This window comes from Pseudorca crassidens, chromosome 7 (genome assembly GCF_039906515.1).
Source record: "Pseudorca crassidens isolate mPseCra1 chromosome 7, mPseCra1.hap1, whole genome shotgun sequence".
Taxonomy (NCBI): domain Eukaryota; kingdom Metazoa; phylum Chordata; class Mammalia; order Artiodactyla; family Delphinidae; genus Pseudorca; species Pseudorca crassidens.
The window spans coordinates 82069541-82095562 of NC_090302.1; the positions used below are offsets into that span (position 1 = coordinate 82069541).

The following is a 26022-nucleotide window of genomic DNA, read 5'->3' on the forward strand; positions in this document are numbered from 1 at the left end:
GCTGTTTACCATTATTCCATTCTTAACCCATTCTTCTCATGCTTTATACCTGTTGTTCCTCAAACTCAAAATTTAAAGTTCTACCTGATAACTTGTGTATGTACAGACAACTCAAACAGAATGTTCAATAAACATCTGCAAACTAAATATGTTCACCCTGCCTTCCCTGCTTGATCTTCTAGTAAGTACCTTGCTTAATGCCACCATCATCTACACAACTGTCTAGGTTAGAAACCTCAGTCATCCTTGCTTATTCTTCCTATACACTTCATATGCAAATTAGTCCCTAGGTCTTGTTGAGTTTATCTCCTAAAGATCTCTTAAATCTATTCTCATTTATTCATACCTTCTGTCACTTCCCCTATCTTCTCTAGCTTGACACTGCAACACTCTCTAATTTTAGCCCCTCCATTCATCTTCTACACTGTTATGGCATAAGTTTCTAAAATGAAAACCTGAAATCAATCTGAAAGTTAAAAATATTCAATAGCTCTCTGCCAACAAATGTATAAAACTCAACCTCCTTAGCCTGTACATGAGGTTCTTTATATTCTATTCTGGTAGCAGTATCTCCAGCAACTCTAGGTCCGTAAATTATAGTTTTTCAAAACGCTACTCTTTCATGTGTACATGTCTTATGTACTTGTTACTCCTTCCCTGAGAATGCCTACTTTCTCTTGCCTACTGCTGAACTTCTAATACATTGAGTAAGACTCCACTTTAAAAACGCTTTCCTAAGATATCCTGTCATTTGTGACAACATGGATAGACCTTGAGTACATTATGCTAAGCGAGATAAGTTAGACGGAGGAAGACAAGTACAGTATGATATAACTTATATGTGGAATCTTTAAAAAAAAAAAAAAAAAGTCAAACCTGTTAAAATAAAATGAGTAAAATGGTGGTTACCAGGGGATGGGGATGGGGATGGGGGTATGGTGTTTTAAGTATACAAACTTGTAATGAGTAATAAATAAACCATAGAGATCCAATGTACAATATAATGAATATAGTCAATAATACTATACTACAATGCTGTAATATGATGAATATTGCTTCACTGGCAATCATATTACGATATATAAATGTATCAAAGTAACACACTGTACACCTTAAATTTACAAATGGTAACATTCAAATTTATCAAATAAAAAGAATCCTTTCCTAAAACCCACCCCCATCAAAAGCACAGAAAATTCTTCTATCTTCCTGAATTCCCACTGCACTGAAAACATAAAATCTCTCAATACACTACAATTATGGGTGTGCCTCCTTCCACTGAACTCAACAGCTTGGACCATGTCTTTATCTTTGTCTGTTTACACACGTAACAACAAGGATTACAGTTATTCTTGATAATTCTGGATAAAAGGAATAGGGACATGGAAAATGAAACTAACACATATAGTGTACCAAGTCCAGTCTAACAGCAATCTTCATCCTCTTCCCTTGAGCTATAAATAAATAGCAAACTCATCTACTGTAAATGTTAATTCCTCTCCTCCCTTCCTCTTGAGCGAAGAAGCTAGTGTACATAGTATAAAGGCCCTTAAGCATGACCAGAGGCCATTTATGATCAACCACTGAGTAATCACAAGTTGAATAAACTTTACAGACCAAAAAAAATTCCCAATATATATAAAGGACTAAAATGTTAAATAATATGGAGATGATATAAATGCTCAATTTAAACATAGAAAATGGAAACAAACACTACTTTTTGCGCAAATGTCCCTACAGTTACAAGCTGTAGAATGCATTTCAACACACAGCCCAATATCAAAGCTTAGTGATAAATGCTGAATTCACAAGGCCAAATTATCAGAAATGTCCTTCTATTTACTTCAGTTAATTAGCAGTGTATCTCTAGCAGAGGGTCTCTTAATGGATGCCCCTGTACTCACAGTTACTTAAATTTTTAAAATTTAACTATTTTCTAGGTTCATTTAAAATAAGTTAAAATAAATCATCTGCTATTAGCCTCATTTCCTCTCTCCCCTTCATCTTGGTTGGAGAAATTTCTTAACTGAACATTCCAAATCACCGGACAAAGCTTAGTGTTTGTGTTTCTGTTATCTCTAAGAACTTGAGGAGAAATCTCATGAAAACTTTATGTTAATTACTTTGTCACAAGGATAAATTTTTAGGACAAACTTTAAAGAACTTTTATACAAAATTCAGGAAGGGTGGTTCTAACTTTTGACCACTTAAACCTAAAACATCTAAATCCATAAATGTGTAAATACCTTTTTGTGTTCTTCATATTCTAATTTACTTAGCAACAATGCCTTCTCAAGATCTGCTTCAAACATTTCAGATGTCAGCTAAAAATAAAAAGAAAGTTTAACGATAAACAGATAATAGCATTATACAACACGACAATATATACAGGATAAGAAAACAAATACTTCAATAAACAGTCTGGGTTCTCCAAAGTTATCTACCCATGCCAAAGTAGAGAACTCTGTGTTTTATAGAAGATACCAAAGCAAAAACTTACTATTTTGATATTTTTACTTTCTCATTGTCAATTATCTGTTGTATAATACATAATCTTTTTACTGTAACAAAACAAAATCTCACAAAGGAATTGACACTGTAATAGATGTTAAAGATAGTATCTAGTTTTGGACACAGAAAATATAACAGTGATTATTACTCAAAAATATAAGAATATTGAGAACTCAGTAAGCATTATAAAACATACCATTTACTTAATACAGACTAATTCACAGGTATAGAACCTTTAAATAAGGGACCAATTGTCCTGGTATATGCCTGATGTTACAGAAAAATTGTAGTGCATCTTTTTACTGCTATCTTTTTATTCCTTTTGTATGACTTCCCTACCTTTAAACTCCTCTAACACTATAATAAAATGATTCTTTGTGATCTGTATCTTTTGGTTCCTCTTTCTCACCACTCAATCTCACCTTAACTTGTCATAATCTAGCTTCTGCCACCCTCCAATCAAATTACTCTCTAAGAATTACTTTTCCTAATTGCCAAACAGAATTGGTACAGTGGTTGGATGGGGCTTTGGGTTGTCTACCTTGGGGGATAAGGTATATCTGCAGCTGAATAGGATAGCTGCCACATGTAAACATCCTGGATTTGTTTACATGTATGTGTTGACCTATGCATACTGTATAATAAAAGCATAAATTTAGTAGGCATCGCTTGTTTTTGTCTGTCCATAATCCCTTCCTTTATTTCTTTGAATAACTACAATTCAATCCAGTGTCCTAGGATTCTAGCAAGACAGCCAATCACCTAATTTTATATACCACCCACTACCACACCCACACAAATATGTATATGGTATCACCAACAACAGGATGGGAGCAAAGGACCTAACTCTTTTTTGTTCTCCTAGGAACTAAAATTTGAGAACACAAAGTAAGTGGGGTTCAATCAGCTGATGATAGCCTCTAAAAGTGAGTGTACTAGTTCATGCCTCTGAGCACCCCAGAATTCCTTTATTTCCATCTTTCCCAAGGTCTCATTGTTTAGTTTTTAATTCAAATCTGTGAATCACTCAGTATCCTTTTGTCAAATTATTTTTTGCCAAAGTTATTCAGAATTGTTTCTGTTGTTTAACAATTTAAAAAAAAAAACTAAACTAAAACAGAAACCGATTCCAAAAAGAAGTCATCTGTTTCAAAAGGACACCTTAAAAAGTAGAAAAATGTTAACACTGGACACCATGAACTAATAAATCTTTTACTTCTAGTCAAAGCATTTCATCCAATCCTATACTAAGACAACAAAAAGAGGGGGGAAAAATAGGTTCATCACAGAAAAAAATTAATCTAACTCAGAGAAAAATAGTTAGAATTAAAATGGTAAATAAGGGCATATAGCACTCGAAATTCTGGTTAAGCCCCAAGTAAACTGTACATACTGAAGAATTAATTCAATCCAAATTAGTAACAATCAGGAAAAAGTAACCTTTTTTAAAAGGTTAACCTTTTAAATACTTTATTATATAAATGTATATTAAAAAACAATATACAGTTAAAAGGTAAAAAGGAAGTGGATTCATGTTAGTGTTACACAAAAAAGGAAGTTTACATCAATTTCTCCACCAAAACTCAAAGCAATCTGAGTACAAAATACTTCAATATAATTAGAGCATAGCAGTCATTCCAACATAGAAAAAGTGACAAAACTACTTAAGTTTATTCTGAGAAAAGCTGGTTAAATTTACCACTAAGCTTTTAATCCATATTAATGACATTTAACATTTACAGAAAACACATTTAAGATTATTTCCAATATGTCACATATTCTGACTGATATTCCAAAAATAAATTAGTGGGCAGAAGAGGAGACAAAGTCGGGAGTCTTGCAAGATGCGATTATTTTTTTTTTCAAACTATCTCAAGTAACTTAGATATTAAGACAGCTGATTCTAAGAAAATGATAAAAACTGAATGAAATGGACCTTTTAAAAGTTAAAAATACACCTCTCCCAAGCATTTGATTCTAAATACAGCAGTTTAAAGCTTACATTTACCTTTTAATTATTAACAAAAACTAATATACAAGGAAATACAATTAGGCAAAAATGATTTAAATTTCAGTTTAACTCTGAAAACTAGGAAAAACTTCCCAAATGTCACCATATGACCGTTTAGCCTATAAGGATTCACAGAGAACCCTCTATGTACTTTGCCTCTAGTCCTTTAAAGTAGCAGCAAAAATTTGGCTTTTGCCCTCAAAGAATTTCTACTCCAGTTGGGAATAAAAAACTAACACACATGACATACAGAAAATAGAGTAAGATATTAAAAGTGCTACAAAAGTTGACAGAAAATAGGTAAACAAGAAATAGAATTCAAAGAAGCATACAGAAAAGAAACTAAGTTGGTCCTTAAAGGAGAGATATAATTTGGATAGGTAGCAAAATGAATGGAAGAATTTTAGGAGGAAAGAGTCACGTGAACAAAAAGTGTGATATTAAGAATATATATATTATGGGATACATGATAAAAGATAAATTCTATGCAATACAAGAGAGATGTGGAAAAAACCCAGGCTTTGGAAGATCACACAGGTGGATAATTTAAATTTCTATTCCACCCATTCTAGCTGTGATCTGGGGCAAGTTATGTAACTTCTGTGAATCTCAGTTTCTTCATAAATAAAAAGGAAATAGAAATATCAACCTTGCAGTGTAGTTTTGAAAATTTTAAGCTATAATATATGTCAAGTACCTAGCACAGTGCCTACCTGGCACAAGAGTTACACACAATAAATTAGAATTCCCCTTCTCTATGCTGGAGAATAGTAGAAAATAAGATTGCTTAGGTAGGGTAAAATTAGGTTCCAGACACTCCCTAAAAATTATGGATTCAGGATAGATGAAAGAGGAAAACTGATCAGAGTAATTTTAAAGAAATAAACTGTCATATTAGAAGAATGAGAACTTAGAATCAATGGGTCTGGCTAAACCACTGTAGCCTCAGCATACAGGAACCTGGACCTGAACATAGCAATGCAGGAAACAAAGAAGGCTATTTCTCACCAAAGAATGACCAAGTTTCAGAACACTGATTAAATATGAAGAATGAATCAAAGATAAGATTTTTTACTCCAGATAACAGGGAGAAAGGTAACACAAGACCACAATACCAGGAAAGAGAAAGAAAACATGATTCCAAATTCCCTAAACATGCCTTAATTAGAGAATTAGTTAATCATAAGACTGCTGTCAATGTAATTAATCAGTACATGTGGAGGTAGAACTGGGAAGGAAAAAAAAAAAGAGTCTGGGCCTGAAAGACAGGCACTGGACATGAAAATGCAACATAACCATGATTTTTAAAAAGTATCTTATATGTTAAGTTTGCAAATTGAGAATTCCTCATCATTTTCTTTGTACTTATGGGAGGAGGAGGAAAGGAAGAAAAAGAGGAAATAGTAGGCACTAAAATGCCTACAGGATTGGAGAAGATACTTACATGTGCCCAAGATGGAGTACTTCAGATCCCCTTCCTCCTGGCTTCCTTCATTGCCTCCTATCCCCATCTAGTAGTAAAACATTTTTTTTCTATTTAAATAAATAAACCTATAGCTCAAGGGTTTATGATCAGTTAAAGAGTATGAAGAACCAACGAAAAATGAGAAGGACAGTAAATATTTTGTAACTAGATTTTTAAAAATTTGTAAATTAAAGTACCATAAAAATTTTACCCACTTTAAATCCAAGCAAAACAAATCCCAAATGAAGAATTAATCTTCATTTCTCAGGGGAACAGGGTTATTGTAAAACAACACACAGCAACATTCTGAGGACATCTAACACTTGCAGCCAAGTGCTTAGCCACAGTAGCAGTAGCGCCTTCTGGTCCTCTAACTCAGTGATTTTCAAAGTGTGGAACATATACCTTCACTAATTTGGAAAGCAGAATCATTTCCCAGAAAATCTTCCAGTAGTCTTATTGAACATTATGATTTTTTTTTTTTTTTTTTTTTTTTTTTTGCGGTACGCAGGCCTCTCACTGTTGTGGCCTCTCCCATTGCGGAGCACAGGCTCCGGACACGCAAGCTCAGCGGCCATGGCTCACGGGCCCAGCCGCTCTGCGGCATGTGGGATCTTACCGGACCGGGGCACGAACCCATGTCCCCTGCATCAGCAGGCGGACTCTCAACCACTACACCACCAGGGAAGCCTGAACATTATGATTTTAAAGGTTGTAAATATTCTACAAAAACTGTATCTACGTGTTCATACTAATGATCAGGTTTTGTTCATCTCAATTAATGCATCTTCATATCTTTTGAGTGCTGTTTACATTTTTTAAGTTGTATGCTTTAATTATATCTCAAAGTAATAAAAATGGTTCAATGATTCACTGAAGGATTAAAAGTAGTAATGAAAATAGTAAATAATGCAACTTATAAAAACACATAAATTTTAAAATGAAGAAGACTCTAATACAGTGAATACAGAATATAAATCTGCATGTGTCAGCACAAGAGTGATTGTCACATAAGCAAATGAAAATTATAAATAGAAAATTAACATAGTGAATATTTGAAATTTCAATTTATTGAGTCATCAATCTATTTGTTCCTAGCTTCCTGCTATGAAACATGGTCAGACCAGTGGCCTAAAGACATTATAGTTTTTGTTTCACTTCCAAAGCACAATGACCTGTATGAGTCTTTCCAGAACAGAACAAGTACCAAGTAATGCTTTCCAGAACAAAAGTGATGAATTTTGTTGCTAAAGAAAAAGCCAAAAAAACAAAGAGCACTGCTTATAGTAAAACCAGGTGCAAGTCAAACTATCAACAATAGACTTATTATACCAGCCACAAGGTTAATGAGAAATATCACACTCACAAACAAAAAACAGAACAAACTATTGGCAAAATGCCTTTATCAGATAGATGTACTAGAGGCTACAGTGTGAAAAAACAATTAACTATGCACATGCTAGCAGATATTCAACTTCAGAGTTGGACAAAACCAGTGATATGTGGAGTCTGAATCAATACAACAGGAGTAAGAAATACACAATAAAATTTGATCTATTTATCACTGAATATCCACGAGAAGAGACTTTTCTATTCATTCATTATGTTTGAGCCATGATGTAAAATTTTAAAAAGGTAATACTGGAATCAGTATTATCAATGCACTACCACAAATATAAGAGGTTATACCTGAACAACATCTACACTGAGATTTATTCCCAGGCAACAAGTAATGGTGAACAATATGTCTCTTGATCTTGATTCAATATTTTAAAAAAATGTTAAAAATTCTGAAAACAATCAAAGTCATGGCCTATTCTACTTTTTTTTAAACACCTTTACTGAGATATAATTCACATATTTTATGTATCACATAAAATCTACCCACTTCAAGTGTGAAACGTATACCTCCTTTGATGTATACATCTCTGCAAAGAAATTCTGTATTCTGCTCATCTCCCTTTCAATTTCTCTTACCCAATTTTTCATCTTAGTCTATTATTTCACCTTTTTATATAACATTACCGACACCTTGACTTTTACAAAATGTTCTAGCTCCTTAGTTTTTATTAAATCAAAAAATAGGTGCTGTCTAAAATCAATTTCTCTGTTCCCCGTAGCAAATCTTTTTCAAAGTACACTTTCACTTTGGACATTAAGTACAATGTTCTTCTCCTTTTATGTGGCAGAAACTTTTCTTCAGCTGGCATGAGATCAACTAAGATCCAGTGTTTGCTTCTAAGTAAGTGGAGTGGATGTTTCTTTACTGTCTATCTTGTTGCTGTTTAATGCCAGCTCTCAGATTTTATGCTGAGGCTTAGCCAATGTAAATTTACATTATCACTTTGATAATTTAGGAGTAGTAAACTCTGTCTTAGCATTTCTCTTTTGTGTTTACAATAAGCAGCCACATAACAGACAGGATTTCTATATCCAGCTTTTTGACTGGCTCAGCCCTCAACACGTGGAGTTTCTCATAGTGTTGTTTCCCTGTGTGAGGGAGAACACCCACCACAACTGTACACCTTCTGCCTAGTACAGTCACTGTCTGGTCCCTACTTTTAAAATCTATTATTCCACACAGTAAAATAGATTCCAGATGGTATACTGTCCATCAGTCCCAAAGCTTGCCCTTATCTCTTCTTCACTTGTCACTGTAATTATCCCAAGAACTACTTTACTTCTCATGACCTTGATTATTTTCCTACAAGTGAGACTTCCAAATAAGGTACCAGGTTTTCCTAAGTGACCCATCAATAGTATATCCAGCAGAAATTCCTCTAAGTTCCTCAGCCTTGGATGATATTTTTATATAGGGTTGGGGCCAAGTTGACTATTTCCTTCTCATAATTACCTGGTCATTTTGGCAGCAATCAATGGCAGCAGGAAGAAGGGCAATCAAATATCTGTGCTTAAGTTCCCCTATTACGTGGCATTTATTTTGGTGCAAAATTGAGTAGTTTTCCTTTATTAATTTTCCAGTGCCTCTTGGGCCACTGGGAGAAATTCTCTCTGGTGAAGACACTAGCAAATTCTATTACTGTCTAAACAAGTAGATCATTACGTTAATAATACTTGTAAACCAGAAAAAAAATTGTTATAATGAATGCTGTAGAAGGAAAAAAGAATCAAATAACCCCTCTAGAATAATACAAGATGATTTATCCAGTTAACCAATGCTCGGAAATATCATTTTTGCACAGCCCTAGTGTAATAACTGATGCTCGTAAAGATGAACCCGAGGCAGTACAAAATTCTATAGAAAATGTTATAATTAACATAGTTTATGTTAAGAGCAGAGTTTAGTATAGTCTACTTATTTATTGGCTGCGTTGGGTCTCTGTTGCTGCACACAGACTTTCTCTAGTTGTGGCGAGCAGGGGCTACTCTTCATTGCGGTGGCTCCTCTTGTTGTGGAGCACAGGCTCTAGGCATGTGGGCTTCAGTAGTTGTGGCACGCAGCCTCAGTAGTTGTGGCTCGTGGGCTCTAGAGCACAGGCTCAGTAGTTGTGGCACACGGGCTTAGTTGCTCCACAGCATGTGGGATCTTCCTGGACCAGGGATCGAACCCGTGTCCCCTGAATTGGCAGGCAGTCTTAATCACTGCACCACCAGGGAAGTCCCTAGTCTAATTCTTTTAAAACTGGTAACCCAAGCATGATAGGTATAGCCACTCCATTAAGCCAAACATCTGCTAAAACAATACCTATTCCCAACAGATCAAATGGCAGTTTAACAGATAAGAAAATAACTATTCATTTCCCATACATACAGCACCTCCTAGAGTACACTCCAGGCTTAGTGTGTTATTTCCCTGGATATCACACACACAAAAAGAAATTGATTGGTTTTATTAAATTATCTCTTTGATTTGGTTATTAATGACATTTATTTAATAGAGGCATAAAAGAACAAAACATCGTGTAAATAGGCTAAAAAAAACAAACGTCATAAACTATTTTACAACAAGGTTGAAAAGGAAAAGTTTCCCCTCAAAGTCTTTCTTTCTTTAAGTAAAACTGTCACTGAGTATTTTTTTTTAACATCTTTATTGGAGTATAATTGCTTTACAATGGTGTGTTAGTTTCTGCTTTATAACAAAGTGAATCAGCTATACATATACATATATCCCCATATGTCCTTCCTCTTGCGTCTCCCTCCCACCTTCCCTATCCCACCCCTCTAGGTGGACACAAAGCATCGAGCTGATCTCTCTGTGCTATGCACTGCTTCCCACTAGCTATCTATTTTACATTTGGTAGTGTATATCTGTCCATGCCACTCTCTCACTTAGTTCCAGCTTACCCTTCCCCCTCCCCATATCCTCAAGTACATTCTCTACGTCTGTGTCTTTATTCCTGTCCTGCCTCTAGGTTCTTCAGAATCATTTTTTTTTTTTGATTCCATATATACGTGTGAGCATACGGTATTTGTTTTTCTCTTTCTGACTTACTTCACTCTGTGTGAGCCTCTAGGTCCATTCACCTCACTACAAATAACTCAAGTTTTTTATGGCTGAGTAATATTCCATTGTATATATGTGCCACATCTTTGTCCATTCATCGGTTGATGGACACTTAGGTTGCTTCCATGTCCTGGCTATTGTAAATAGAGCTGCAATGAACATTGTGGTACATGACTCCTTTTGAATTATGGTTTTCTCAGGTATATGCCCAGCAGTGGGATTGCTGGGTCGTATGGTAGTTCTATTTTTAGTTTTTAAGGAACCTCCATACTGTTCTCCATAGTGGCTGTATCAATTTACATTCCCACCAACAGTGCAAGAGGGTCCCCTTTTCTCTACACCCTCTCCAGCATTTATTGTTTGTAGATATTTTGACTGGTGTGAGGTGATACCTCATTGTAGTTTTGATTTGCACTTCTCTAATGATTTCACTGAGTATTTTTAATAAGAGACCTCTGGTCTTACAAATGTGATTTTTTTACTTGAAATAATTTAATCCTGTTTTTCTCCCTTCCCTATCTCTCCCTCATTTGTAAAAAGGCAGATGAATTTAAAACTCAGAAAATAACTGCTTGAAATTGCCAAAACTAACAAATATAATATGTGTCAATCTGCTTTCCTAGTAGATAAAAACCAGAACCTCTTATAAAAAGTAGCAAACACATGGGAGTTAATCCAATATAAAACGCTCCTCAGAACAGTGGTGTCATGGTCAGATGCACTGCTATCTTAAAAATGCAAAAATGCACTGAAAACCAAAGCAAAACAATTTGATTTACTTAGTTGTACCTGCTCATCTCTTTGTCTCCACTCTTGCCAATTTTCTTCCCGTGAATCCTTCTGTACTGGGTTTGGTAATGATAGCTCATGCTGAGCATTACAAATGCCATGGGAGGATTTCTGGGGAATTTTCTTAAAAGCAAGATTCCTGAGCTACGAAACAAACAAAAAATTAAATTCAGTTTACCAATCCTGAGATACAAATGATTATTTTGGAAGTTAAGAAATCAATATTTTTATACTTCTAAATACTCATTATGCTAACTCACAAAGTCACTATTTGAATTTTTTGTAGTCTTTGTAGAATGCTAATTTCACCAGCATTTGAGATAATTTTGGTGGATTTCTCGATGAAATGATTAATAAGTGAGAATGGATTATACTCTACTATACCACCATTTTAATGAGTCTGCTTTACTAAAGGGAAGTTTATAGGAGTAGAGAACAGGATAACAAGTATGCTTTTAAAATGCAAAACAATAGCGTTCAATAAGATTAAAGTTTAATAGCTTATAAATTTAAAAGTTTAAATAGTGAGAGAAGATAGCTTAAGGAACTCTAACAACTATTTTGCTAGTCCTGAAAAATACAGGGCCTAGTCCACAAAGTAACATAATGAACTAAAACTGTACTGGCCAAGCCACTCCCAACAATAAGAAAAATCTTAGTCACAGAGGTTGAAACAGGGAGAAAAATACTGAGAGGTTACTATGGATTAAAATGTATTCTCTCAAAACATATGTTGTAGGCCTAACCCTTGCTCTCTGTGAATGTGACCTTATTTGGAAATAGGATCTTTGCAAATATAATCAAGTTAAGATTAAGGTTATACTGAATTAGGGTGGGCCCTAATCCAATGAAGGGTATAGACAAAGATACACAAAGAGAACACCATGTAACAGAAGAGGCAGACTGCAAAGATGCAGCCACTAGCCAAGGAACATCAAGGACTGACAGCTACCATAAGAAACTAGGATGAGGCAAGGAGGGAGTCTACTCAGTCTCAGAGAGCGCCTGGCCCCGCTGACACCATGGTTAGAACTTCCAGCCTCTAGAACTGTTAAGAGAATAAATCTCTGTTGTTTTAAGCCACCTGGTTTGTGGTACTTTGTTACAGCAGCCCTAGGAAACCAATGAAGAGGCTTTAAATCAAGGATCAACAATTTAACTGATAATCAATAGACTGTTCTGCAAGAGTGATGAGATACAAACATCACTTTAAGCAGCTGTTTTCTGCTGTGGAAAAGACAGAGTAGAGGGGATGCTGCTAGAGACAAAGCCATGGCAGGTACACTACTGATTTATTACAGAAAGTAGACTGACAGAACTATAGCTGTGGAAGTGGGAAGGGAGGATCCTCAGGCTCATTCTCAGTAATGTAATGTAAACCCCACTATTACCTTATTTTTTGTTCCCCACATCTAATACCAGAAAGAAAATGGGGGCTTCCCTGGTGGTGCAGTGGTTGAGAGTCCGCCTGCCGATGCAGGGGACTCAGGTTCGTGCCCCGGTCTGGGAAGATCCCACATGCCGCGGAGCGGCTGGGCCCGTGAGCCATGGCCGCTGAGCCTGCGCGTCCAGAGCCTGTGCTCCGCAACGGGAGAGGCCACAACAGTGGGAGGCCCGCGTACCGCAAAAAAAAAAGAAAAAAAAAGAAAATGGTGGGCAATCAAAAGTTCTGTAAGACTGGACTTCTGAAAGGTTGTATGGTGAGAAAAATGTCTTTTAAAGTGACTCTCTGTGTGGCAGCATTTTAAAGAGATACTTAGAAAGCAATGGTGATGGAAATAAATTGAAAAGGCTTTTTCTAAGTCTTGGGATATTATAAAATGAATATAGGGGGAAAAAAACACTTTTACTACTTCTCTCATTAAGTGATATTGAGAAAAGTCCTTAATATCTAACTGCTTCTTCTGTTAAAACACAGACAGATACAGACTAGAGGTGTTTTTCAATGTTTCTTTTAAAAATAAATGGGCGCATTAAATGTTGGTCACGTAACTCATGCTAGGCATGTCTAGGGGAGAAGGGCCTGTTTACTACCCTTAAGAAACAGATGACCATCAAATGCATAAATGTTCAAGGTTAGTCATAGGCTTATTGTCTAGTCATAGGATTACTGTCTATAACAGTAAAAAAAAAAAAAAAGGAAACCACCTAAATGTTTATCACAACAATCTGATTAAGTAAACTATGACAAAGCCACATAATTTTAAATAATGTGGATAAAATAATGTAGATCTTTATTTACTCATGGAAACCTGCTCATGCTAATTTTTAAAAAGCCAGATATGAAAGTCTATTATATAGTCTCATTTTCATTTAAGTAAAATATGAATGTATATATGAATGTATCTATATATTCAAGTAAACTTATATATGTATACAGAAAACACATACCAAAATATTAATTTCTTATATCTCTAGTTATATTTACAAATGACCTTTGTTTCCTTTTAAGACTTTGTTTTTCAGAAACGTTTTGGAATGAGCACATAAGCTTCCGTAGACAAAAAAAAAAGGCAATTTAAAATATGTTCATTACATCTGACTTCAAATACACACAAATTTATATCCATTCATTCAAGTCATATTTACCAAGTACCTATGGACCAGGAACTGTGGATACATAGGTCAACAAGATAGTATCTACGCTCATGATGCATACAACCTACTGGGAAAGCAGACATGAATAATTATAATTGCTACCTCATTTGCTTCACTCTGTTGCTGTTCCTTCTTTTTTCTTCTTTTCTCTCTTTTCTTCTCATTTGTAGTTGATTTATTTGTTTGAGACTTTCCAGTATTCCGACCTTTGCCTTTTCCAGGCTCAGAATCAGAACCACTGCCACTATCCACTTGCAACAAGGCAAAACGAGAAGCAGTAGTGGGAACAGAACTAAGTACTGCTGAGGCCATTGTAAGGATTTTTCTTTTAAAATACTTCTGTCAAGAATAATTCCTGTGGGAAGGGAGAAAGGAGGAAGATGAATAAACACAGTAGAATTTGTTTCAGATTTTAGAACAAATATATATATATACACACACACACATACACTTCTCCTGACACTGAATTTAGTTAACAGTTGGATTCGTACACACAGTTCTACTGGTAGAAACATACTTTTTAAACTTAAGTAAACAACGTACGATTGTATAATATAAAAAAGAAAAATGATATACTGAGATTTCACAATTATTGCAAGAATACCACCAATACAATGTATTGATTTTCCATATACAGTTTCCAAAAATTAATGATTTTCCTCTTTCTCTTTTTTTTTTTTTTTGCAGTACGTGGGCCTCTCACTGTTGTGGCCTCTCCCGTTGAGGAGCACAGGCTCCGGACGCGCAGGCTCAGCGGCCATGGCTCACGGGTCCAGCCGCTCCACGGTATGTGGGATCTTCCTGGACCGGGGTACGAACCCGTGCCCCCTGCATCGGCAGGTGGACTCTCAACCACTGCGCCACCAGGGAAGCCCTTTCCTCTTTCTTTTAAATACACTGCTGTATATTTACATAATTATGGAGAATATCCTAATATATACATATATATGAAGAATATCCTAAATCTGATTAATATATACGTATTTATGGAGAACATCCTAAATCAATATGGTTTACAATGGAAGAGTAAGAATATCATTTTTCACCGCACACAGAGACCATTGGTCCAACTACATACTTATCCCCAACTTCCAAGACAGGAAAAAAGGAGTAGGAAACAAAGAACATTCTTACCGTGTACAAATTCTGCTTGAGTTTGATTCTAGAGAAGTGACAGCAAAATAGAGAACTTAAATTCTCTCAACCAAAGGAAACTTTTCAAAATCACCTTCCACCATTATCTTTTAGTTCACTAGTCTCAGTGGCCCCTACCTCTCTTAGCTTTTTTTTCTTTTATTGAAGTATAGTTAATTTACAATGTTGTGTTAGTTTCAAGTGTACAGCAAAGTGATTCAGTTATTTTTATATATATATATATATTCTTTTTCAGATTCTTTTCCATCATAGGTTATTACAAGACAGTGATTATAGTTCCCTCTGCTATACAGCAGGTGCTTGTTGTTTACCTATTTTATATATAGTAGTGTGTATATGTTAATCCCAAACTCCTAATTTATCTCCCCCCACTATCCCCCCCTTGGAAAGTGTAAGTTTGTTTTCTATGTCTGTGAATCTATTTGTTTTGTAAATAAGTTTATTTGTATCATTTTTTTAGATTCCACATGTGATATCATATGATACTTGAGTTTCTCTGATTTACTTCACTTAATATGATCATATGTAGGTCCATCCATGTTGCTGCAAATGGCATTATTTCATTCTTTTTATGGCTGAGTAATATTCCATTGTATGTATATACATCTTCTTTAACCATTCATCTGTCGATATTTAGGTTGCTTCCATGTTTTGGTTATTGTAAATAGCGCTGATACGAACATTGGGTTGCATGTATCTTTTTGAATTAGAGTTTTCTCCAGATATACGCCTAGGAGTGGGATTGCTGAATCATATCAGCAATCACCTCTTAGTGAATACTAAGAGGTGAGGATCACTGAGGTCCATTTTGAAAGCTAACCACACACTACAGTTTGCATGTTTTCAGGAGGGAACAAAAATGAGAAGCATACGTTCAATCTTCCATCTTAACCTAAGAATCTAGAAAATTATTTGGAAATCTTTCAATTTTTTGTTAAACAATGAAAAAAATCAAAAGAAGAACTGAGATTTGAAGATGTCATCTAATAGTTATGAAATCAAAGTATTTTTATCACAATACCACATTCATACCTACTGCTCCTATGTTCAGAAGCATACAGATTAAGATAAAATACCACACCATACAGAGATGACATCACACCATTAAAATTATGACGTATTTTTAGGCTTAAATCTTTCCCACAGACATGAGAATTAAGGCTTTGTAAGTTACTATAAGGAAGAAAATATTACAAAATGAAAAGGAAATTCCAGACTCAAAAATATTAAGGAAAACATTAATTCTGCTTCAACTTCAACATGCCATGTTAAAATCCTGTAAGTTTTAGTAGCTTTGACCACTTTAGGTACACTAATCCTACACAGTTGTTCCTACAACTACTGTATTTAATTTTAACTGTCGCAACTATAAATTGCACATGATAGCTGTTCACAAATATTCACCGCCCCTCCCTGAAAGAGAATTGCGTATCACTCTCATGTTGAATGCAGGCTGGCCATGTGACTACCAGTGAAATATAAGCTTTAAAAAGCTTTAAAAGCCAGAACATGGTTCACCGTGTTCTCTTTTCTCTGCTTCTGTTATTGTGGAAGTGTATGCTGAGATGAAGCCTCCTAGAGTCAAGTCTGATGGAGTCTAAAACTACAATGAACAAAATCTCCTTACTAACCTGTAATGGATATGTAGCTTGAGCAAGAAAGCAACTTTGCTGCTTTAAGCTGCTGTGGTTTTCGGGTTGCTACTGCAATATAATCTAACCTTATCATCACTGATAGCTTACACAAATACATTTCCTCTCCATTTCAGGACTGATATCAAAACTGTGAATTTCATATTTGGATTGTTCTGCATGAGTGAAATGTTCACAGGTGTTCTAAATATCTCTCCAAAGCTCACAGAAATTTTTTTTCTTTGAAATGAAAAGAAAAAAGTTTTTAGGCATTGAGAATTTGTGGTTGAGCAGTCGGCCACTGAAGAGTTAGAGACCTAAAGATTATACCTAACAATGCATAAGGAAAACACCAATCTATCTGAAACCCTAGAATCACAGTAGAGACTATCTCTTATACAGTGGACACACACAACAAGCAATAAATATTTCCTGAATGAATGAAAAGAATAAAAGAAAGACAAAGTGAAAAGAAAGCATCAGAACAAATACTGTTAACTGAGAAAAGAATCAGTGATAAACACTCAAAATAATTATTTTTCTGAGGCAACTACCTATGCTACATCTTAGCAACCCATGTGTTAAAATACTTTCTCTAACTAATGAAAGGGTAAATGGAAAGGGTAAATGCTCACCTCCAATGATCCCTTGTTCGGTAAGGGGTACAGGTAGAATAGGAGAGTGGTAGCCACCTGCACTATACTCTACATAATAGTAAATACTAAAGGCCAAAAATAGCTCTACTCAGCAGCTGAGGGAGTAAGGAGATGGGACAACTGGAAGGGCTCATCATCTGTACTCAAGCTGTACTTAAAAAAAAAAAAAAGTAATAAACAGCCAACACATCAACTACCTCATTAGCCATGAGAGAAATCTGTATACTATGTCAAAAATCTATATACCATACACTAACCAGTACTTCAGAGGTGGAAGAGGGGGGGAAATGTAAATTTTAAATGAAAGAAGGGAATAAAAATATAAAAATAATCCCCAATTTGTAAATATGTGTATTATTTATTTACATACCAAAAGGAGGAAATGCATGGGACTACTCCTTTTCCTTTCTATAGTTTTCACTATTTCCCCAAATATTCTGTAACGACCATATTCCTTCTATAAGAAAAAACTCTCATCGTGAAAAGGAAAAATGGTCATCTATACCCAAATTCAAAAAAGAAAAACATAATGTAATCAAAGCAATACTGATTTTTCTGCCCTGTGTCAAAACTTAAAAAGGGCAACTACAGGTCAGAATTAACAATGACATGCCTCAGGTTCTTTTATGTTAGTGATTGAGAAGATAAATGACACAAAGCAATTGTCAAAGACTGATTATGGTGCATGTTTTTAAGAGAACATTGCCTTCATTAACAGATTTTTCAGAATTTGCAAAAAGATAATCATGTTATACAATCCAGGAATTCATTTGTAACTGCTTTAAAACCTTGAAGAGAAAAAGAGATAAATAAGCAGACCACAAAAACATGAGACTTTTAAAGATACTATTTCAGGGAAAGGCTAGGGTCAGTATTCTTGTGAGGCTACGGTTAGAGGTCTTGTGTCCTAAACTTCTGCATCTCCACCTACGGTCATACCTAAGAGATACTTGGATAAATAGATTCAGAGTTCTTCTCCCTCCCCCTGTTATTTTCCCTTTCTTTATGCATCACATGGTCTTTAAAATCCAGATACCTGAGTATATATAAATGCTCATTTATAAACATACACTTAAATAACAAGGACATAATTAAGATACACAAAACAAAAATACAGTGGACATCCACTAAGCTACCTACATTGGTCAGTCTATGAGTGCAGTGGCTAGTGCTCTATGTTAAACAGTTACAAATTACTAAAATACTACACAAATTAGGTTTTTAGTCCAGAAATTTAATGATTATTTTCTATGTTTCTCCCTCTTCCCTTTGAGTCTCCTTTTATTTTATTTATTTATTTATTTATATATTGGCCACACCCCGCAGCATATGGGATCTTAGTTCCCCAACCAGGGATCAAACCTGCAGAGTCTTAACCGCTGGACCACCAGGGAAATCCTGAGTCTCCTTTTAAAAAATAATTTAAAGGCTAATTTAAGTAGTTGAAGGAAGACAAAAGAAAATTTGAAAGATAATTTGAAAACAAATGTTTCAGGTCAAATGCATAAGAAACAAATAAGTTTACAAATATGCAGGCAGCTCATCACATATAAGTGCAACATTCTATAATTTCTTAATGAATCTATTAGTAAAAACTATTAATTCCTCTATACTTAAAATTGCAGCAAAATCAAATTATAGTGAAGTCTCCACTTTATATATACTCAATACTAGAAAAGCCAATTACTTATTAAATATTAGAGCATATGTTAGGGCTTTCTATAGCAACTGTCCTTCCTCAGATTTTGTACTCCAGCAAAACAAACTACTTAAAATTTCCTGACCACACATTTAGTTTTACTTGCTCAAATCTTTTTGCTGTGCCTTTTGCCTAAAATGCCCTCCATCTCTTCCACTTACAACTTGTATTTGTTCCTTAAAATCCTGCTCAGATGCTAGGATCTCTATAACGCTTTCTCTGACCTGCCTGTTTAATCATTCCCTCCTTTGTAATATTTCTGTAGTTTATATTTACTTTTATTACTGAATAGATTTAATTAAAATTATCTGTTTACTGTTGTGCCTAGCCCCTTATAATCCTGATTTCAACATTCTGAAAGGCAAGAGCTTCTTCTTTCCACCCCTAACAAAACCACAGGACCTGGCACACAGAAGATACATTTATTGAATTTGTTTTTTTAAAAAATATTTACATTCCCCAAGTACACAGCTATCTATGCATTCAAAGACAAGCTCTAAAATAGAATGGAGCTAAAGAAAATGCAAAGTGCACTAGAGATAATCCTCAATTCCCAGAATGCAAATGTGAGTTAACAGTGATTATTAGCAGTTCAAAGTTGCTTCATTATAAGGGCCATTCTACTAACTGATTATCACCACAACTAATTTTGTTTAGGAAACATATTTGTTTAGGAAACACAACTGGTTTCAAAGTATTGATTAAAAAGAACTAGGATACATGAGGAGCTTAAGTAAACTACTTTTTTAAATGAATAGCCTAAACTGCAAGCAGAAGGATTTATAAACAGCTGATCCTCTTGGGCTCCTCTACTAAGGTTCTGAGGACCAGTGCCACTATGATGTAATCCCTTTAGACTATGATCTCTCTAAGGTCAAGAAAGATGGTAGGAGTAGCCATACCTCAGGTCCAGGGAACCACAATTAGGGCACTTCAAAACTGGTATATGTATAAGCTCCTCAATCAAGACCAAATATATCCCTTTTATAAAATGTAATGATAGTCATCTTCTATTAACACTATTGACCAGTAAGCCTGATGAAAAAAGAAGTGAATATCATGTAGATACCAACTAGTGTGGTCTCACTGAAATGTAGCTTAGATTAAAAAAAAACAAAAACCATAAAATGAAATGGCATTGAGTATGAATGACTTAATACCTGGTGAAATTTTTTATCATATTATTTCACGTCTGTTCCTCAAATAACACAACTACACAATATCTTTCACTTTGGCTTCTTATAAAGTAAGGTTCACAACCAGTAAGTGCCAAGAGCATACCAAAACTTTGCTCGCAACAAACTTAACGCAAACAAACCATATAAACTTAATGGGTATGCCCTAAATTCCATTTTTTTTCTTCATAGTTAAATACTGCCTCCCATCTCCAATCTGCATCACCTAATTTCTGTGGGTTGAAAAACCTAGGCAAAAAGTACAAGCAGGTACCGGTTGAGGACCTAAGGGATTCGCCTATAAATAAAGCACATATATTTTCATTTGCCCCAGTGATCTCTTGGTCAACTTCTGGGTTCTTCACTCTTAAAGAGTGAAGCCACCTGATTATCTTATAGATAAGTTTGTTGTAACCATTTATGACAATATCTTCCATTAATTAGGATTTGACTGATGAGAACTTAAGTGTTATGAACCTGTTGAGAAAAAAAATCTAAGTTTCCACAGATTAAAGATTTAAAAAATTTTTAATTGCCACAAAGTTCAATATTCTTATGGCTGCAAGTCAAATTTGTTAAACTGATGATTCAGGTTACAATCACAAGCACGTTTACTACGTAAAGAAATAGTAATGAACAGTGCAGAGAAAATTTCACTGGCTTTTCAGTAGAGGAAAGACGATCTTTCATTAGTGCTTCTAATGAAAGCCATAGCACCTACTCAATTGTAGAATCTAGCTAAGGTAAGAATGAAAAATCTAAAACAAGGCGGAGAGAAAAGACAATTTAATAAGTCATTTTTTATCACTGTTCAATATCTACCAAGCACCCTAAGTGCTAGAGATGACAAAAATTCTGGAAGAGTGCTTGTTCCAAACAATAACTACAAAAAACAAAATTCAAAACCCTTCTCCCTTTTACTCTTCAATAGTTAGCGGAGAGGAGGAGAAGCACTTTACTCAAAAAGTAATTCACTATACCTCATTCACGAATGAAAGCCAAATTTCACCCACAGGCTGTTAACCAATGCTCCAAAACTTATTCGCGCAAAGTACATACAGAAGGAAACAGAGCTGGGCGAGACCTAACTCGGGCAGAGAAGCGGCTTCAAAACCTGAAAGGGAGAAAACAGCGAGTCAGGTCGAAGCTCCAGAAATTTCCGAGCGCCTGGCTCCCCGGGCGGGAGCGCGATGCCCGCGGCGGGGAGGGGGCGGCGGCACCTGTCACTCGACGGCCCAGACACCGTGGTCGACCCCGGCCCCGGCCCCCGCGGGGTCTCGGGAGCCGCAGGCACCGCCCGGGCGCCTGGGCCTGAGGTCGGCGTGGGTCTCTCTCCGCCGCCCCCGAGACCAGAGCCGAGCGTCGGGGCCGCGGCCCTTCCCAAGGAGCGGCCCTCCCGCGCACTCTGCCCAGCGGCTCCGGACAGCGGGGCCCATCGCCTCAGGCCGAGTCCCCAACTGCCGAGACTGGGGCGCACGGAGCAGCGCGGCCGAGCCGCCACCACCGCCTCAGGGGCCCCGGAGCGGTCCCCCGCGAGGCAGCCCGCCCTCCGCGTACTCACCGGGCCTCCCCGGCCGCCGGCACGGCCCTCCTCTCCCTCCTCCCCCCGCCGCCGCCGCTCCGCGGCTCCTGGGGCGGCCGCACTGGGCGTTGGGACTGCGCTGGGTCAAGTGTCGGGGGGCAGGGGCGGGCTCGCTCCGGGCGGGGGTCGCACGGCGGACCCGCGAGCGGGCGCGGAGCACTAACGGGCCCCGGGGCGGCGGGCCGGGCGGACCGCGGCGGGGAGCGCGGCTGCGGGCTGCGGTGAGGGGCGGGGAAAACGCGGCCGCGAGCTGAGGGCGGGAGGGAAGTCCCGGCGGAGGGGGCGGCTTGAGAGCCGCGGGGCGGAGCGGGGGAGGGGCCTGACGCGCCCGCCGCCGCGCGCGGGGGTTTGTTTATTTTCTAGGTTGGTTGCTGCGCTGTCGCGTGGGTAGGGGTTCGCGGGTGACGTGAGCGCCCGGAGTTGGGGGAAAGGACCAGACCCACCTGCTGGAGAAGGGGAGCTACGGGGGCCGGGCAGGGTCCAAACGTCTCACGTAGGCGGCGGCGCCGCGGTCTTCGGGGTTACCGGGAAGAGAAGGGCTTACCCGGGGTAGGTGGAAGGACGGAGGCCTCCCGAGAGAATAGGACTCCAGGCTATTTCTCCGCAGTTCGGCCGCTTCACCTGAATCGCGGAGAGCAGTTAGAGAGCCCTGCAGTGGAAAAGGGCCAGTGGAACGTGGGGGCCCGAATTCCCAGCCCCTCCGGGCTCGACCTCCAGTTAAGTGAAGTAGGGTTGGTCCTGCAAACAAGATTTGAATAGAAAGACTGCATCATTTCTCTGTAAGGAAAATAATGAACATTGCTCAGTTCTCTGTAGAGTTACAGCACTTTCACGTTACCTCCCTTCGTGCTACATCAGGTAGTAGGATTCTCATTTTGCAAGCCAAGTTAAGTGACTTACCCAAAGCCTCACATCTAATAAACGGCACAGCCGGAACACAGCTGTCCTGACTTCAAATTCTGTGCTGCTTACCGTTGTGTCACATTATCTTCCTAAATCACTTTGTTTCAACTAATAGTAGACGCCCCCATAGGTAAGACGCTGCAGGGTTACAGAGGGGAGTTAAAGCTGTTATCCTTGCCTTCAAAATAAGAAATAATACAAGGATAAAACAGTTAAAAGACAAACCATGACAGATGCCATGTGAAAAATACAGAGTACTGCAGAATATCAGAGAACTGCTCACACCTGTCTGGGGAATCAGGAAAGAAAGGCAGTAAGGAGGAGAAGGCATTTGGGATTGACCTTGAAGGAGATGGGGATGGTTTTACAGCAAGAAGAGACAGCATGAGAACATATATGAAAGTGAATCAATGGAAGTTGTGTTCAGGAAAAGCAAATGGTAAGGCTCTAGGGCATGTTGAGAAGTGGCAGACACAGAGGAGAATGGGGCCTGGGATGCCAAGTGGAAGAATTTGTATTCAAATCATTACTTAGTTTTCGTGGTTTAAAAGTTTGGGGGTTTAAAAACCTTGCTTTTCTTTCATCTCTCTGTGAATGGATACAGAAATGAGAGGTGGGAAAATGGTCAGATAGACTTGCCATAGGCCAGGTAAAAGGTAATGATAAATCTGAACTAAAGGTAAGGCAGGAGGAATTTAAAAGAGCTTGGCTAAAAGATGATGTGGAAGCAGAATCTACAGAATTTGGCATTTGATTAATTGGTTTTCCAGTAAGAGGGGATTGCTTGAGAACATACATGAAGGAGGAAGAGAAAAATTAAAGGTAATGGAGGTTTTGAGTTTGGAGATAATTAGAGAAGATAGAAAAAAGACAATTAGAGATAGGAATAGGAACTTCTTGAGAGATCAATTTAGACTTGGACATTTTAAGGGTTTGAAAGATTGTTGAGACAGCCAGATAGAGGTGGACACTGAGAAGTTAGATGTAAAGGTTTTGAAGTAAGGGTAAGAGGGTTGAACTAGAAAATAGATTGGGAAGTTATCAGCCTAGCAGTGATACCACTGTGAGAGAAAAAAAGAAAACAAAGGGCAGAATCTTGGAGAACATCTTCTTTAGAACCTTGCTACTCAAAGCATGGTCAGTGGCCCAGCCACACTGGCCCAGCATCACCAGGGGGTTTGTTGGAAAGGTGGAATCTCAGCCCTCCCCACCCCAGACCTGCTGAATCAGGTCTTCAGTTTAACAAGAACCCCAAGTGATTTGTATCACATTAAAGTTTAAGAAGCTCAGACCTAGATGAGAAAAGCCAACAAATAAAGAAGGGATCTAACCTAGATAGAGAAGCCAGCAAAGAAAGAGAGGAGGAAGTGGGAGGAGAACCAGAGAAACACAGAATCACCAAAGCAAGATACATTGGAGTTTCACAAAGACAGGGGCAGGAAGGAGAGTTGATCACAATATCCAAAACCACAGAGGTCAAAAAGTGCAAGGAAAGAAGGTATGTTTGAACTTTGTGATTAAGTGGTGTGGTCATTATGACCATGTTGTTCTAACTGAAAGCTTGGAAACTGCCCCTTTGTGATTGGGGACAGCCTAGAAATATAATCCCTCCAGTCCCCACATATATGGGACATATTAAAGTAGGCTTGTGGATTTCATAGTGGGACAAAGTAGAAGTTCTTTTCTAGTTGCTTCTATCTTCTCAGTGAAATAAGAAACAAGATCATTTTGGGAGACTGCTAATTGTCCATCACAATGTATTCTCTCTTTCTTCCTAACCACAGAGACTATTTTTCTCAGCCTTTCTTTCAGTTGGGTATGGTCAAATGTGAAGTTATTGCTACTGGAATGTGAGCAGAGATGATGTCGGCCACTGCCAGGCTAGTGTGCCTCCTTCATGCATTTTTCCTTCCTGCCAGCTGGATTATGCAGATGACTACAAGTCCCTGGAGTTGGCAGAACCACAGAAAGAACGTGCAGGGATGAAGGAGAGCTGCCCATTGACCTGGAACACCCACTCTGGATTATTTTGTGAGCAAGGTATAAATTTCTATTGAGTGGGAGCCATAACATTTTTGTTTGTTATAACAGTTTAGCCTACTGTGGCTCATGTAGTTATTAACTGAAAATAATGAGGGGGGAGTTAGAAGGGGAGGGAGAGAAGAAGAGAGATGAAATACTAGTCTGTCAGTGTGGGAGAGGGAATTGATTAGGGAAACATGGTAAGGTTTCCAGGCACTAATAACGCCCACCTGAGTGAGTGGCCATGAATTTATAGTGAGACCAGTCATTATGATTGTGCATTTTTCTCCAGACAGATTTAGTTGCTCATGCGATGTGAAAGCACTGAGTAGGCAGTTTTGGATTACCCAGGACTGAGATTTGGCTGGGCAAGTAGGATGGGGAGAGATTGGCAAAGGGTAGTTGAGGGTAGATGCAAAGGAGGCATTATAATTTCAGATGTGGTAAGAAATAAGGCTTTGAGAGGGGTGGGGAACTGTGAAAAGATGGGAGGGTGAATGGAATGGTGTTTCTGATCAGGTTGAAGAATTGCTGGAGTTTAGGTACCATAGAGAATGACCTGAAAAGAGAAGAGAGGGGTTGGAGAGTAGTAGGCTTGAAATTAAAATTAGAAGTAATGTCAGTAATGTCAAGGTGTAGGGAATGACCATAAGAGTGGGTAGATGCGATAGCAGAGGGAAAGATCATTCCAAGAGAGATGGTCAAGGAACTGAGAGGCAGTAAGAATTTGAAAGATATCTATGTCTATATCTATATCTATATCTTGCAAAGAATTATCTGCAGATGTGACAGTGGTGTTGGAGTAGTGAGTAGCTTTGAAGAGAGTGATAATGAGCCTGGTCCTAAAATCTTCAAAGAATGAGGGGCTGAATGCTCTGAATTAAGGTGTTCAAGGCCATCAGTGATTTAAGATGTTAAACTCTTGCATGTTTCAGGCACTTTAAAGTTTTGTTGCTAATGTGAGATTTCTAATTGCTTCTCTTTGACCTCTCAGATTACAGATGGTGACTGCTTTCTTTAAGAGGAAATGCCCATCTGTCTGTATTATAAAACAAACACATGCTAGGGTTCCCAGTTTAAATGACTATGCTTTAAAATTGGTCATAAACTACTCCTTCTACCTCCAACATGTATCTTCAAATAGACACATCAAAAGTGATGCTAGCCTTGCCACATCAAATAATGTGCTGTAAATGTTAAAATTCTATGTGAAAAACCTCAGCTATAGCTTAAGCTAACAATAAATAGGGATTCATTAGAGGCCTGACAAGTTGAAAATAACAAGATTACCTGTAGTTTAAAACATGAAGTACCCCATTATATAGCATAGGTGGTCTGGAGTCAGACTGCTAGGTGTTGA

General features: G+C 37.7%; 1 protein-coding gene across 4 annotated transcripts in view; it reads right to left on the reverse strand.

Moving 5' to 3' along the window:
* GKAP1 (G kinase anchoring protein 1) overlaps positions 1 to 21957 on the reverse strand; it is a 79936-nt gene extending 57979 nt beyond the window's left edge. Inside the window, exons 1-5 of one of the 4 annotated variants that reach the window (XM_067744700.1) lie at positions 21717 to 21957; positions 21136 to 21269; positions 13942 to 14194; positions 11242 to 11385; positions 2247 to 2324 (exon numbers count right to left, since the gene is read on the reverse strand). In XM_067744700.1, coding sequence (XP_067600801.1) covers positions 2247 to 2324; positions 11242 to 11385; positions 13942 to 14151 — 432 coding nt within the window. In that variant the 5' untranslated portion in view covers positions 14152 to 14194; positions 21136 to 21269; positions 21717 to 21957. The remainder of the gene's footprint in view (positions 1 to 2246; positions 2325 to 11241; positions 11386 to 13941; positions 14195 to 21135; positions 21270 to 21716) is intronic. The other 3 variants (XM_067744699.1, XM_067744701.1, XM_067744698.1) reach the window with 3 other exon arrangements.
* Positions 21958 to 26022: the final 4065 nt, after the last annotated feature.